Here is a 14,474-nt window from a genome sequence, read left to right as displayed (position 1 = left end):
TACCACAGGGACCCAATCCAATGCACACATAAACATCCATGGTTTGGTTTATGTCAGCTAAGTTCATCGAAGTTGAAATTTGCCTAAATTTTCTTGCTTCATAGTCAATTAGCCTTTTTCTCTTTCTTAGGTGCTTAGCTGTGGAGATGGCAGCTTGCCTTGTGCCTCAACATTTGAGACATTTAGATTTCCCCCTTGGATATCAAGATATCATGTCTTCAATGGAGACATTGGATTCCCTTTTCCCAATTTATGTGTTTTTATACTGTGCATTTATTTCACTTTTATTAGATCTTTTTAAAACTAGCACAGAGTTCCCTTTTAATTTATCAATTCCTCTTTCTAGGCTGAAGAAAGTTACTACACAATCCAAGTCTGGATTTGCTCTATTTTCAGTCTTTTTAAAAGCTAATTCCACCTTCAATTTCAAGCTGTTTTTATTTTCCTTTAGAGTCGTCTTAACCGGCTTGTACAATTTTGTTAAATACACATCAAGTTATAGCCAGCTCACTAGGAGAGCCTGGCATCACAGTAATACGGGTTAATGTTTATGGGGGCCCTTTGCTGAAGCTCCAGCTCTTGATACCTCACAGGGTCAAGAGCTAGCGCATGGCAAAGCTCCTGGCAACATCTGAAAACCACCATATGCACCAAACAGTCTATGAGTAAAAGAAAAGGATTCAGAAAGTTGGACAGGAAAAAAAAAATCATACATCTATTTTCTTAAACTCTCTCTGCAGTTTCCACAGTCATGAATGTAGATGGGCTGTCTTTCCTCTTTCCAGGTTAGTAGATGTCTTTGGGGGTTTGTTACCAACAAAACCTATGCTTTTTCTTATCACACTGCACAGTTGCATGTATCACCAAACGTCTGTATCCACCCCTTCTCGGCAGTTCTATGGATCTGAGCTCACTCTGATCAACATAATGGGCATTTTTTTTTTCCTGTCTACAGATGTTCCTATGACCTCAGTGGCCAACCACTGGGCACCTCTGGAGCATTACAGTTCTTCAGTAACCAAACGGTAAAGCAACAGGCTCTACACAGGTGACCCAGCAATGGCCATTGCTTTTCAGAATTTTCTGTTTATACTGGTCAGTGACAAAGAGTGAAATTAAGGAGCAGGGCAGCAAACACAGGTTGGTTCTTAACGTAGCTAAACCACAGCAGGTTGTACACTGGGGCCTTTGAAAATGCCATTTACTTTATACCCAAGTTCCTATATTTTAAAATCATCATATAATTAGTTCATAATAAGTTGCTATATTACCACTGTGAGGTGTGAACCCTTCTGTAGGTATGTTTCATTGTAATTGGTTTCCTTCCTAATTCTCTATATTTTATTTACACATTTGTAAATATTTTGAGAAGCAAGCCACAGGCTTTCTCAGAACCCCAGAGAGATCTGTCTTAACATAGAGCCAGGGAGCCATGCGGGGGGCAATTAAGAGGCAACTGGCTTGGGGGAATGAAATGCCACTTTGATGCCACGATGTCCAGGTACCAAATAGGATGGAGATGAGTGGGCAGCACAAGGCGAGCTATGCTTGATGTGAGAAACTGACGACCTCAGAGAGGTGCGAGAAAAGGCACTCTGTTCAACAGACAGTGCTATGTGCCTGTCAATCAATCCTGGTCATCTTCGAGTTCCCACTCAGTGACACAGCTGCTCCTAAGAAAGGGTTGGGGACATGGATCAGAGAGACTTAGGGGCTGTGGCTGGGCACAGAGTGGGGAATAAAGAGAAGTGGGTGAAATTAGGACTATCTGTTCTGTCGTTTCTCACAACTGGGTGGCCTTTTCCTAGTGGCAGTTCTGTATTTTGCTTCTTAAAGAAGGCAGATCCTTAAAAACGACTGAGTCCTTACAGGATTTTGAGGCAAGGGGAGGTAAATGACAGGTTTTGTACATGGCATAATTTAGGGCATCATAAATGGGAACTATTAAATTATGGGCGGGAGGGGGAGAGAGAGAGAGAGAGAGAGAGAGAGAGAAAGAGAGACTAGCCAAGACATGGGAGAGACAGAGATAATCTAAAAAGCAAGCCTAAAACTTCTTCCCATGACCAAACTCTTTTCCTGAGTAGAGACAGCCCAAGTGTCTGGTGGTAGAGAAGCCGGGTTTAAGTCAGTGGGGCCATCAGCGTCACCGCAACCGCCTTCCAGTCACTATGTGCAGAAGAACTTTCCACTAGATGCTTCCAATTCCCATCCCTACCACCTCATTTGTTTCACAGCGAAGACGGAGGCGGGGACTTTCCCACTACCCTCCATTCTGCAAGGGAAGGACAAGTAGGGTTGTCATATAGTAAAGGTTCTTATTGCTGCTCAGAAAAGTGAATCTCCATGAACTTTGAGCAGCTGTGGTTCAGTGTTTTGGCCAGTGGGAGGGCTAAGCGCGGAAATGCCGGAAGCGAGGAGGCGGGAGTAAGCACTCTTGAGCGTTGCAACAGACCAATCACCAATTTACAAACACTGACCGCGTCTGTCACGAGCCAAGGGCCAGGGAGTAAGCAATGGTGCCCAGGTCCCCAGTAATTAGCGTCAGTTGTCACCCAGGTTCTTTTTCTTTGCCCACATTTCCACTATATAAACATAGTAACGTGAAGAATTCCTTCAGTGTAACTGGAGTAGCAAAATCCTATTTGCTGCCCGAGCTCCGGGAATGCTTCCTTTTCCATCACACGTCAAAAGTAATGACTGCTCTCCAGGTGGTTTGTATTAGTGACTTTATATCGGCTCCCGCATTTGGACTCCACAAATAGACTGTTAATACATAACCAAAAACCAAACCAAAACAAAACTGTAAAGGACACAGAACTTCCAAGTCAAGATTTTTGAATCTCAAGTTATATTGTCATAATTCATAATTCCAAGTCACATTCTCATTCTCATCTGTTCTCAGTTGTCACACTCTAGATTTTATGAAAATCAAGGAGGAAATCCAAGAAAACAGCGGTGTTTCAAGTTGCCTGAAAAGATTCAAGCTAAAACAGAAAACCATAATCAAACATGGCTATATTAGTAATAAAAAATAGTTCTTTTCTTTCTTTTTGGGGTCAAACAATTTTAGTTGGATATCTTGTATATCTTATGTCTTTGGCTTCCTTTGGTTAACTGCAGCTTGTCACTGGATAATTTGGAAAGTTTGATTGCTTTAATTAAGGCATCCCTTTTTTGTTTTCAAATGGTAATAACATGATAAAATTGAAAATAATCTGCTTTCTATGCCATGCTTTCTGACTAAATTTAATATTGTTCATCCTTTTCTGGTCCTGGGATGTATTATTTAGATCAACAGAGAAAAAAATTTTCATTTGTTATATGGTGTGGTTCACAGGTCTAATGTCAGCCTTGGAGAGGTGAAGGCCAGCCTGGGATACAGAGTGAGACCTTGTCTCAAAAGGAATAAACAAATCACATTCATTCCAACCAACTCAGCCTACTGCGGTATGAAACTTTCGTGTTTACCTTCATAGTCTGCCTTATCACATTCTCACACCTTAAATTCCCCTTCTGCGAGTCCGGTCGAGACAATCTCTTGATATCAAGCGACCTTTGTCAAGAACAGCGCCCAGAAACCTGGTTCAATGTTTGGCGGCATGTTTCAAGCTCTTAACAGTTCCTGGAGTCCGTCCAGGATTCAGAAGACAACAAAAAGTCGAGAAAACATACTCTTTGACCCCTCCACGTGGATGGCATAGTAAATAAAGCTCGCTCAGTGCACCAACGAGGAGCCCTAGAAGGTTGTTGGAATACCGCTCTTCTCCCAGGGTCATTTGCCGCCACAGTGAAAATATACTGTCGATTTCAGAATATTCTTCCTACCTAGAATTAAACTCATATCCTGTTTTTTTCATTGGGATCTTTCAAACACAGTCCTGCCATTTAACGCCTGTCACGCGAGCCTTGGAACTTCTGAATTACACCAATGTATGGATGTTTTTTTGCATCTCAACCGGCTGCTTCTGGCATACCTGGTACCCTCTTGGAACTCAGAGCTTAGGTTGGAGGAAATACCAGCTGACTGAGGTGGGGTGGGACTCCCACTAACCCTGCCAGGCCCCTGGTCTGCTCCAGTCAGGCCAGGCCACTTCAGGCCAGACTGCTCAGATGACCCTCGACCGAGGCTCTGCAGAGCTCGGGGCCACTGCCTGCAGTTTGTCATCTGCACCGCTGATTTCCTGACACTCCAAAGGACCTTGTTTTTCTTCTCAAGGTTAAAAAAAAAAAAAGCTCAAAACCCTTAACTGGAAACAATCAGACCAATAACAAGAGGCAATAAAAGAAAAAGAATCCCCCCCACCCACCCCTGAAATGTAGCGGGTCTGAGACGGCTATATTCCAGCTGATTAGGTTGTTAATTCGCGAGTTAAAAACAGAGTCGGTGCATTCAAGGGCTTTCTGGTTAATTCCCGGCTCTCCCCCATGCCTCTCACCTGCCAGCCTTCGCTCTCTGGTGTTTTTCCAGATAGCATCCAGCGCCCTGGCGGTGGAGTCCCTGATGTGGTCGCTGAAGGACCTCCGCAGCGGGGCTCGCAGGGGCCGGGCCATCACGTGGTTCTCGGGATCCCCCATCCACCCGCGAGGGACTTCGGGCGGACCCCCGGGACCCTCGTTCCTCCCGGACGCTCAGGACGCAGGCATTGCGGCTGGCGCTGCGGCCTCCGGACGTGGCTGCAGGCGGCCTCCTGGCCCACAGCCCAGCGCGCGCCGCGGCCACATCTGGAAAGGCTTAGGGCCAGCGGCTCCCGCGCCCGCTATCGGGATGCGCCCAGCGTAACCCAATCACCTCGCTCGCTCTGCGGTGCCGCTTCCTAAAGATGCCAGCCGCTCCTTCCTCGCGACCGACCGAGCATGGAGCAGGGCAGGTAGCCCTGTCATCCAGGTTTCTTCTCATCAACGCAGAGATTGATGTCCCTGACCCCAGGTTTTAGAGTCGACTGGCTGTGAGACCAAGGCTCGCTTTGAAGTTGTGGTTACACGGTAAAGCAGACCCGGCTGCACTGTTTCTTAAATGGTAGCCTGAGTTTTTAAAACAAAATATTCACCAGCTCCCTGTATTTCTTCTCCAAGCTGCTCCTTTACAGTCAGTGGTTAGTGGTTTAGTCTGATAAGCCCAGGCTGTGCCTCAAAATTAGATTCAAATATGCCCAGGTTTTGCAACACCAGCTTTCTAAGTAAGCAAACTGATTATTGGTTATATATCAATTACCCATCTCAGAAGATTTTTTTAAAAAATAGGTTCCAGGCAGTTTTTGTACAGTTTTGGGAATAAAATGTGAGCCAATTGCTCCCCCCCCCCCAGACATATTATTGGTTTCTAAAAAACCAAACATTTATGCCAATGATTTTGGCAGGTTTTCTGACTTTCAGTGTCTCCCTCCTTTCTTCTTTCTCACTGTCCCCCGATTCCATGTCATAGCTTTCAAGGTTCGGCAGGAAAGCCGAGCTCCGCGGCATGAGACAGCATCAAAGGGCCAGCCAGTTTGCAACCTTTGCAAGACGAAATGACACTGGACGAGCAGCGGTGCCAATTGCCGGGTGCTGTGTGAACGCTCATTGTCACCCTCATTGTTTCAAGTCAAGAAGGCGTTTTTAACCCACCCTGTTCTCCGGCAGCGCTACGGTTCTGCCTGTATCCGCTTTTCCAGACACCTTTGACAACTTGATCGTACAGAAGACCCCGCAAGCGAGAGTGCTCAGTGGTTGTAACTAACAGTAGTAATTACAGCTCTGTAATAATCCTAAAATACATCCTAAGATTTACTCTTCGCAACTCGTTAAGGCTCCCTACACGGGTCTGTTTCGATTGCTATAGCGAAACACTTGAGGCTGCATGGTTACGCGGAGGTTTATTCAGGTTGCAATTTTTAAGGAGACTTTCAAGTGGCGCTATTAGATCGGCCTTTCTCAAGGGCCTAATGGCAGGTGGCATCATTGCTGCAAAGTATGAGGAAGGAAGAGATCAGTGCGCTGGGCAGAAGGGAGAGAGAGACTCAGGGTCAAGTTTGCTCTTCTTACCACAATTCACTCTTGACAAGACTCTTTCAGAATCCCATGTGTGTTAATCCAGCCCAAGATTAGACCCTCAGAGACCTCCATGGCCCACTAGGCTGGAGCACTTCAAAGTCCTCCCGTTTCACCGAGGCTCAAGCCCCCAACATGGATGCATCCTCCAGGGAGCAACTTCAGATCTAGAATATAGCGTTATAAATAGACAAAGTGGTGGCTAGAATAGGAGGGTTAATTTGGGAGAAGGAGGGGAGGGAAAGGGAGAGAGGGAAGCGTGGGGAGGGACAACAGACACCGAGGCACCTTGAAAAGTCAGGAAAACTACTGCAGTAGGTGTTTCCTAAAATATAGATGCGTATGGAAGGAATTTTAAAAGAGAGCTAAGGCCCCCAAAGACATCATATGCTACCAAATAAAACTCCCAGTACCAGAAATGAATTACATATTTTTGTATTGATGCCCAAAGGGATCTTATAGCTTACTCCCCCAATATTATAGGCTCTTGCCTAGGTTACTCTCCATAACATTTTTTTTTTTTTTTTTTGGCTTCGAGACAGAGTTTCTCTGTGCAGCCTTTGCTAGCCTGTAATTTGCTCTGTAGACCATGTTGGCCTAGAACACACAGAGATCCCCCTGCCTCTGTCTCCCAAACGCTGGGACTAAAGGCATCACCAACACAGCCAAGCTTAATCTCCACTACATTATTATAAGGCCATATTGCTGAAGGTAACAAGTACTTACGTCATTAAACATGACGATGTTGAGATGGTTTCCAAGTACAAAATTCATTCCTATAACTATTGTCCATGCTGTTGGAAGATAAGTCTATGCTTGCTACCAGAGGAGAAAGTTTAACCACCGATATCACTCACCTATGAACCTTGTGACCTATAGCAATCGCTCCATTGAAAAGTGTGTCTCCAGTCAGACAACAGAGGTAGCCGCAGTGAATAACCGAGGATGACTCCGAAGCCTTTCTCTATCACAGCCCTTAGCAATTGGTAATACAGCCATCTATTGGTACCTGTGTAGAAGGGGCTCTAGGACCCAGAGATAAAAATGGCAGTGAATGTTGCAGTCCCTCTAGACAGTGACACAGTGTTGGGAAAGACTCTGGAATGGTCTTCAAACACACTTTGCGTCCTCTCAGCTTAATTATAATACCTAGCACAATGTAAATGCTGTGTCAAGAGTGGATATAATGTATGGTTTAAGGGATGGCAACAACCTCCCTTATGCTGCGAACTTTTAATACAATTCCTCATGTGGTGCTGACCCCCAACCATAAAGCTATTTTTCTTTCTACTTCCTCACTGTCATTTTATACTGTTATCAATTGTAATGTAAATATCTATGTTTTCTGATGATCTTAGGGGAGGCCTGTGAAAGGGTTGCCCAAGGGTAACCACACAGGGGTCGTGACCCCCAGGTCAAGAAACACTGCTTAGGGGATGGAAGCATCCTAAATTTGCTTGGTACATAAAGATGGAGTGTTTTATTTCTCAGTGAGCATTTTTGACCCTTGGTTGAATATTTGGATGTGAAACTCAGAGGGGTGACTTGTGATGAATTATATGATTACCAAGTGATGTGTTTTAAGAGAAGGTATTAGTCAATTGTTTAGAGAGTATTTTCATTTTTTAACAGTAAAGACAGAATCTGTCTCATTTTGAAAATCTGACTGACAGCTATTGACAGGGTGGAGATGTTTTGGGAATGGCAGGAGCTGGATCAAGCTAACTATCTACAGTGGCGAGCTGTACCGTTACTGACAATCGGTTTTGACCTTATTTGGCAGGAAACTTTTCTGTAGCTAAGCTGAGAAAGGAAAGAGGAGCAACGATGGGTATCACCATTTATCCCTCTAGATTTATGTAGCAACACATGATTCATTGTAGCACACAGTATGGGGGTTTAAGAGTTTCCATTTAGGAGATCAGGAAACAGCAGCTCCAGCAGAAGAAATTTGGTGATGGTCCGTCAGTAGGTACCCGTACTCAATGCTGTTTGCCTCCAAAGCTCACTAGCCTCCCCACCATTTTGATAGGCCTTCAACTAATAATGACAATGATCCATTATTAATCTAGGTTTAGTTCCTATCAAGCTATGGACCAAAACTTCCCAATTTCAGCCAAATAAAATAGCTTGTTAGATCTGGTGGAGGGAAGCAACCCGAACAGGCTGAGAGGCTCTAGGTCATCTTCTTGACTGGCAATAATTCAAGACAACCGGGCCCAGCTCAGTGCTCACTCTAGGAACCACCAGGTCTCATCTCAAAATGAAACTCTAGTCCAACTCCTTTGTAGCACAGCTCCCTAGGATAACATGACGAGCTCTTCGCTGTAGGCCATCTCCGTAGTTATCAGAAAAGAAGCCAATTCATTTCTAGTATAATCCCACAAAGTAGAGTGATCTGTAGACCTACCCTAAGAGAGTCTAAAGTACTTTGCACACTTATTTATTGTAGTATGTGTGTGTGTATGTGTGTGTGTGTATGTGAGTGTGAATGTTGATGCTTGCGACATTACTCTCTTGTGTAGATCAGCCGATAACATGCAGGAACTGTCTTTCCTTCTACTCTGAGTCCTCGGGAAGGAACTCAAGTTGTCAGCCTTGGTGGCAAACACCTTTACCCAATGAACTATTTCACTAGCTTTCTACCTAGGAAGTTCTACTAAAAGAAGTTAATAACAAAATTATAACTTCTATTAATAGCTTGGGGAGTGAGGGTGTATATTAATGCCCTCTCCCTCTCCCTTCTCCTTCTCTCTGTCTCTGTGTCCACCCCCTTGCCATTGCTATATTGCTTACTTTGGCCTCACACTCCCTATCCTTCTGTCTCAGTTTTTTTTCCCCACTGTTGGCAATATAGGCATACTATTACAACCTTCCAGATAAATATTTTTAAAGGTCAGATAAACATTTTTAATCAAGATGGGCTTTAATTGTTAATTTTATTATTGCACAATAAAGAGCTGGAATCTTGCATACTTATTTCTGAAACCTTGCCAAGCTGATATTTTGTAGTGAGACTGACTGTTTCAGCTATATGGCTTTATCTCAGCCAAAGCCATATATCATGAATATGATATTAAAATCACTTTAATTTAGAGTTGATTTAAACTTATTATTATCATCAATATGTTCACTCTTGTAGTTTATAGGAAATGTTATGCATCTGTATTAGCTGATTTTCTAATTTCTGAAGTTAAATGCTGGACAAAAAGCAACTTAAGGGTAGAGGTTGATCCTGGCTCACACTTCAAAGGTGTGCTTTCCATCAATGGTGGCAGGCAGGGCTGGGGGTGGGGCTCGGTCCTTGGCAACTGCAGGGAAGGGGAACAGGGATTGGTGCATAGTGGTGTGGCTTTCTTTTCCCTCTTTTAACATTTGGAACCCCAGTCTATGAAATGGTGCCACCCACACTGAGGGTAGCTCTTCACTGCTCAGAAAACCTCTTTAGAAATGTCCCCACAAACACAAACCAAAGTGGTATCCTCCAATTTATAGTCTGGATGTTTCTTCACCCAACCAAGTCGACCTTCCAAATTAACCCGTGGCAGTGCAAATAACTGTCCTTTAGAAACTAGAGTTTAGGTAGTAATTCCTCTAGCACATTCAGCAAAATTTGAAATATCCCCAGTTTTTATGTTACCGATGGGTGAGGCCAGTTTGTGATAACCGGCCCTGTCCCAGCTGGGCATGGGGGTCAGAGGGTTGCAGTGTCCGCCGGTTCCTCAAGATTCCACTGGAACTGTAGGGGAAATGATTTCACAGTTCTGCAGGTCCTTATTTTTGTGATACACTCGAATGGCAGCTCCAGGCAGAGCCACTCTGGCCAGGCAAAGCTGTGAAAACTCTCTCTGATCCCCGGAGAGCAGATTCTTATCTGTGTTTAAACCTAGAGAAGCTTGACTTAAGTAGGTCTCTAATTGTTTCCATTTCAGACAATTATCTTGCTGTACTAATGTATTATAGATCTTATCCAATTCTGTGTAATTTATTAATTTGTTCTTCTGGGAGCAAACACACTTTACCATTTTATGGTGTGTTTAGGTCCTAGTTTCTTTGGTTTAGTGAGGGAGAGCATCTTTTCCAAAGCTCTGCAGCATAAACGCACTTTGGTCTTATGGTGCAACTTGTTTTTATGAATCAATTCTAACAATTAGGACTACTCAGGGTGCTACTTTACGGTTTCTAAATATATGAATGATGATGAGAAATTAAAAGTGTGTGTGTGTGTGTGTGTGTGTGTGTGTGTGTCTGTCTGTCTGTCTGTCTGTCTGTTTTAAGACCAGTTGGAAGGAGTTTATTAAAACCCCATTTGGTTAACCCCTATTAGTGATTTGGTCCTTGCAATTGAAAAACCAGCTTAATGAATGGCAAAGCCTAATCCAGCGTAAGTCTAACTAAAGACTATGACTGCACAAAGGAGTTCTCCCTCGCGTAGATATCCAAACGGCCAGTGCAAGGAGAATTTGTAGAAAGAAGGGAGCATCCTTTGGTCTAAGGAATGTCATATCATGATAGCTCTGACAACTGCTATCTGGCACATGAGATGTATGGTAACTAGGACTGTTTCCGCCAGGAAGGTCGTGATGCGCACATTTGCTCTAATAAGTGGTCATTTTTTGTCTTGATCTGTTTCTGCATGTGGAGCTGTGGGGATTATATTCTGGTTGAGAACCTCTTTGGTAATAAATGTCATTAAATTTTCTTAGCCGAGGAGAAAGGGGAAGTAGTGATGCCTCCAGAATTTTTCCTATGTTATGATGTCATTTTTTTGTCCTGATTTCGGAAGTCTAATTCTTACAAAAAGCAAGCAAAGCCACTGTAACATAATGTGAAATAAATCATACATTTCCAACTTATATTGATTTAGTAAGATCTGAGTATGTAAGAATAAAATAAGTTTTAGGTACATTTAAAATTATAGGAGGAATCAAACCTTTCATCTTATTCTTCATTTTTAAAATTCTTCTATTTGTCCTAATTATTTTAATTTTTCAGCTTTTTTTTTTTTACAGCATCCAATTCTAGTATTTCATTAAGTGAAGGAGTTCAGCACGCTGGTGTAGCTATGACATTTCTCTGGTCACTATGACTACTTAATCTGCCTTTAAATTGTGGATATCCCAACTCCTACTAGTTACTGCATGCATCTTGCTGTTGGAATCAGTATTAAATATTATCAACATTTTACTGATTTTGTACCCTAGGACTGCCTTCTGAGAAATAAGCAAAAAGCTCAGGCCTTCTGTTTTACTTTCACATAAAATATAAATGTACTAATTACAATAAATGTTCACGAACAACTGCTAGATGCTATTACTCTTTGAATTATAACAATTATCATGTCAAATGACATGACTAAACCACAAATAGAATCAAAAGAAAGTTGGCTGACTTTACACACTCAGTCATGTTCATTTAGGGATAATATCAAATTCAAGTAGGAATTTATGTACTTCTTGGTGATAATTTAACTTACTGATTATAGCTCTTCAGCTATATTATTAATACATACCACACGTTGAGACAAAGTACATATGAACTGTGAGAGAATGCTAAAAAAAAAGTAGTGAGTCCTACTATTGTCTCAATGTCAACTGTTTACTGGTAGCAGGTTTTGGGCAACCAAAAAGGAAGCCCAAATCTGACCTGAAAGTTGTGAGGCAAAGGTCAGAGGTCAGCTAGCATTCACAGAGGGGAGTACCCCAGATGAAGAGCTCTGTTTCTCTGCAGAGAGATTTCTTCTGCTTTGCGCTAAGTACCACTTTGGTTCAGGAATGAGAAAGAGCTTTCTAAGCCAGAAAAGATGAACAGGAGTCAGTAGGAAGACCATTCCCTGAAGTTCCCATCAGCTACTGTGATTTGTGAGACTCTCTAGACCAGTCAAGTCAACAATGAGGCTCAATTGGTCCTAGACTAAAGACGCCTCTAGATCTTACAAGAGAAGAATAGAGACGATTAAGATATAAGCAGAAGTCATTAAAATGAAAAGCTGAAAAACAAATAAGACTATCAATATCTAGTTCTTTAAGGAGATCAATAAAATTGATTAGTTTCTAGTTGGGTTAGCCTTAAATAAAGAGTAGGTACAGCAAGATCACAGAATTAAAGGCTGATATTAAAAACTAATTGGAAGTATTAACAATGACTATGAGACAAGATAATTAGATTCACAGCATGATGATGAAAGGGGGACACTAAGTTAAAGTTGACAAAAATACTTATGTAAAAATGAATGCTCAGAAGTTATAAAACCTTGCTATGAGAAGTTAATGAAGATCTAATCACAGGGGTATACCATGTTAATGGATTTAAGGACATATGATTGCCTGAATAGCAGTTTGCTGCAAGCTAATCTATAGACGTCATACAGAACCAACTCAAACTTGGTGTATAAATTTGTTACTGTTTTTTAAAAAATAATACATTGGTTTAAAAATGTAGAAACAATTATGAAAGACCTAAACAACCTAAGTGACTTCAAAAGAGAGCAGCCATCTTGGAAAATTTCCATTCTCTGACTTTCTGATGACCTCTAAGCAGTGATAATCAACATGGTGACAATGTCTTTGGGAGGGAGGTGTAGACAATGGAGCCAAATAGAAGATTCTAAGACTCTTCTGCTATTTTTAAGTGTAATGATAATCCCTTTCAACAAACTGTGCGAGGAGAGTTGTATAACTGTTCAGAAAGGAACCAAAGCCCTACTCTTGCCTCGTGCCTTAAATCAGAGGTTCTCAAAGGGTGGGTCAAGACTTCTTCAGACAACCCTTTCACAGCAGCCATTCAAGAATACATGAAGAAGAAAACACAGATATTTACATTATGATTCATAACAATAGCAAGTTAAAATTATGAAGTAGTAGCAAAATTAATTTCATGATTGGGAGTTACTGCAGTGTGGGGAACTGTATTAGAAGGTCACAGCATTGGGAAGTTGAGAAGCACTGCCTTGAATAAACATGAAGGCTAAATAAACCATAGGCTACACGCACCAATAAATCTGGAGAGGTCCTCTAACTATGTTCCAGCAAAGGAGCAAAGAGACTGAAATTTACTTCCTGGAAGAAGGGTTATGAATGACAATAGGTACAGAAAAGAATGCCCAGACATATTGACCACCAGGAAAAAGAAAAATGGAAATACCTGTAGATGCTCTGCCATTGAAATGAAAAAGATGGACCACACCAAGAACTAATTTGTAAATCCTTCAGAGGTTTTAATATATTAGACACAAATAACATGCATATTATTTAATATATATTATGTTATATATAATTTATATTGTAACACACAAATATATGTGTACATATATGGTTGAATATATTCTCATTAACTAATCATAATCTCCAAATTCTACAACATTATTCCATTATTTATCCCAATAAAAAATACATGTATGTAAAACATGTATGAGTATATGAATAGTTCCTCCTTTTGTTTTGTAAATAATTATACAAAAGTCTTGATTATAGGAAAGAGACTTACACAGTGACTTCAGCAAGCTGGGGTGGGAGTGTGGATGGGGTGTCATTAATCACATGATACATGAGTTATAAAAGAGCCAAAGTTAGTGGGGTACCATAATTGTACTCCAAATAGATGCATGAAACTTTTGTTTTGTGGGGTGATTAAAAAATTTCAAAACAATAAACTTGGAAAACAAAATGTAAAAAGAAGTAATGGAGTGTTATTATTTCTAATAAAGTATTTTTAAAATAAGAAAGCTTGACCTAAAATTGATGAATTCTAAAAATAAGCATTTGATGCAATAGCTGGAAATGAAAGTGAAGAATAAAATTTTTGTGCTCAAACTTTATTGTTATTTACAGTTCACAAAGAGAATTCAACCATCAGACTGATGTAACTGGAAGACAGATAGATGTCCACCTTCACAAGGAGACGGATAGGAGGTGGTCTTTCTCACACTAAGGAGGAAGTGACCTGGCATGGGTTTGTACATATTTTTTAGTGATGTGATAACTGGATCAAACTGTATTATAGTAAGACACTAATTATTATTATTACTTATTAATAATAACAGAAAAGCTTGAATTTTATCTTGATTGTTCATTTCACATTGAATACTGATTATATTAATGTTTATAGTATAATAAAATACAAATATTTCAACTTAATAAAGGTGGGCTATGATTATATTGAGGTATGCCACTTGTATTGCATCTCAGAGCACATGGTAACACATTAAAAACACAGTTATTTAAGTAAATCGGCATGTGCTACCATTAGCAACACCAGTTTCAGAGATACTTCTCAATAAAATAGCCTAAAAGCTATTATAAATATTTTAAATAATGCAATCTTAGGTATTTTAAACAAAAAGTCATATTTTAAAACGAGGAAAAAGCGAAATTCCTACTGTTCTGATGACATACAAGGAGGTAAAGAGAGGAAATCAAAGGAAGAAAGAAAGAAAGAAAGAAAGA

The 14,474-nt window shown here is 41.1% G+C and overlaps 1 protein-coding gene across 2 annotated transcripts in view; it reads right to left on the bottom strand.

Annotated features, from left to right (window-relative positions):
• Positions 1–14,474, bottom strand: part of Dlc1 (DLC1 Rho GTPase activating protein) — a 360,174-nt gene that overhangs the window by 153,549 nt on the left and 192,151 nt on the right. Inside the window, exon 1 of one of the 2 annotated variants that reach the window (XM_048456596.3) lies at positions 4,440–4,610. The exons of the other annotated variant lie outside the window; for it this stretch is intronic. Coding sequence (XP_048312553.2) covers positions 4,440–4,578 — 139 coding nt within the window. The 5' untranslated portion in view covers positions 4,579–4,610. Of the gene's footprint in view, positions 1–4,439; positions 4,611–14,474 lie in introns of those variants that run through there. 2 annotated transcript variants of the gene reach the window in all.

Source organism: Myodes glareolus, chromosome 23, assembly GCF_982192425.1.
Source record: "Myodes glareolus chromosome 23, mMyoGla1.1, whole genome shotgun sequence".
Classification (NCBI taxonomy): domain Eukaryota; kingdom Metazoa; phylum Chordata; class Mammalia; order Rodentia; family Cricetidae; genus Myodes; species Myodes glareolus.
This window is presented reverse-complemented; position numbering and strand designations above follow the sequence as displayed.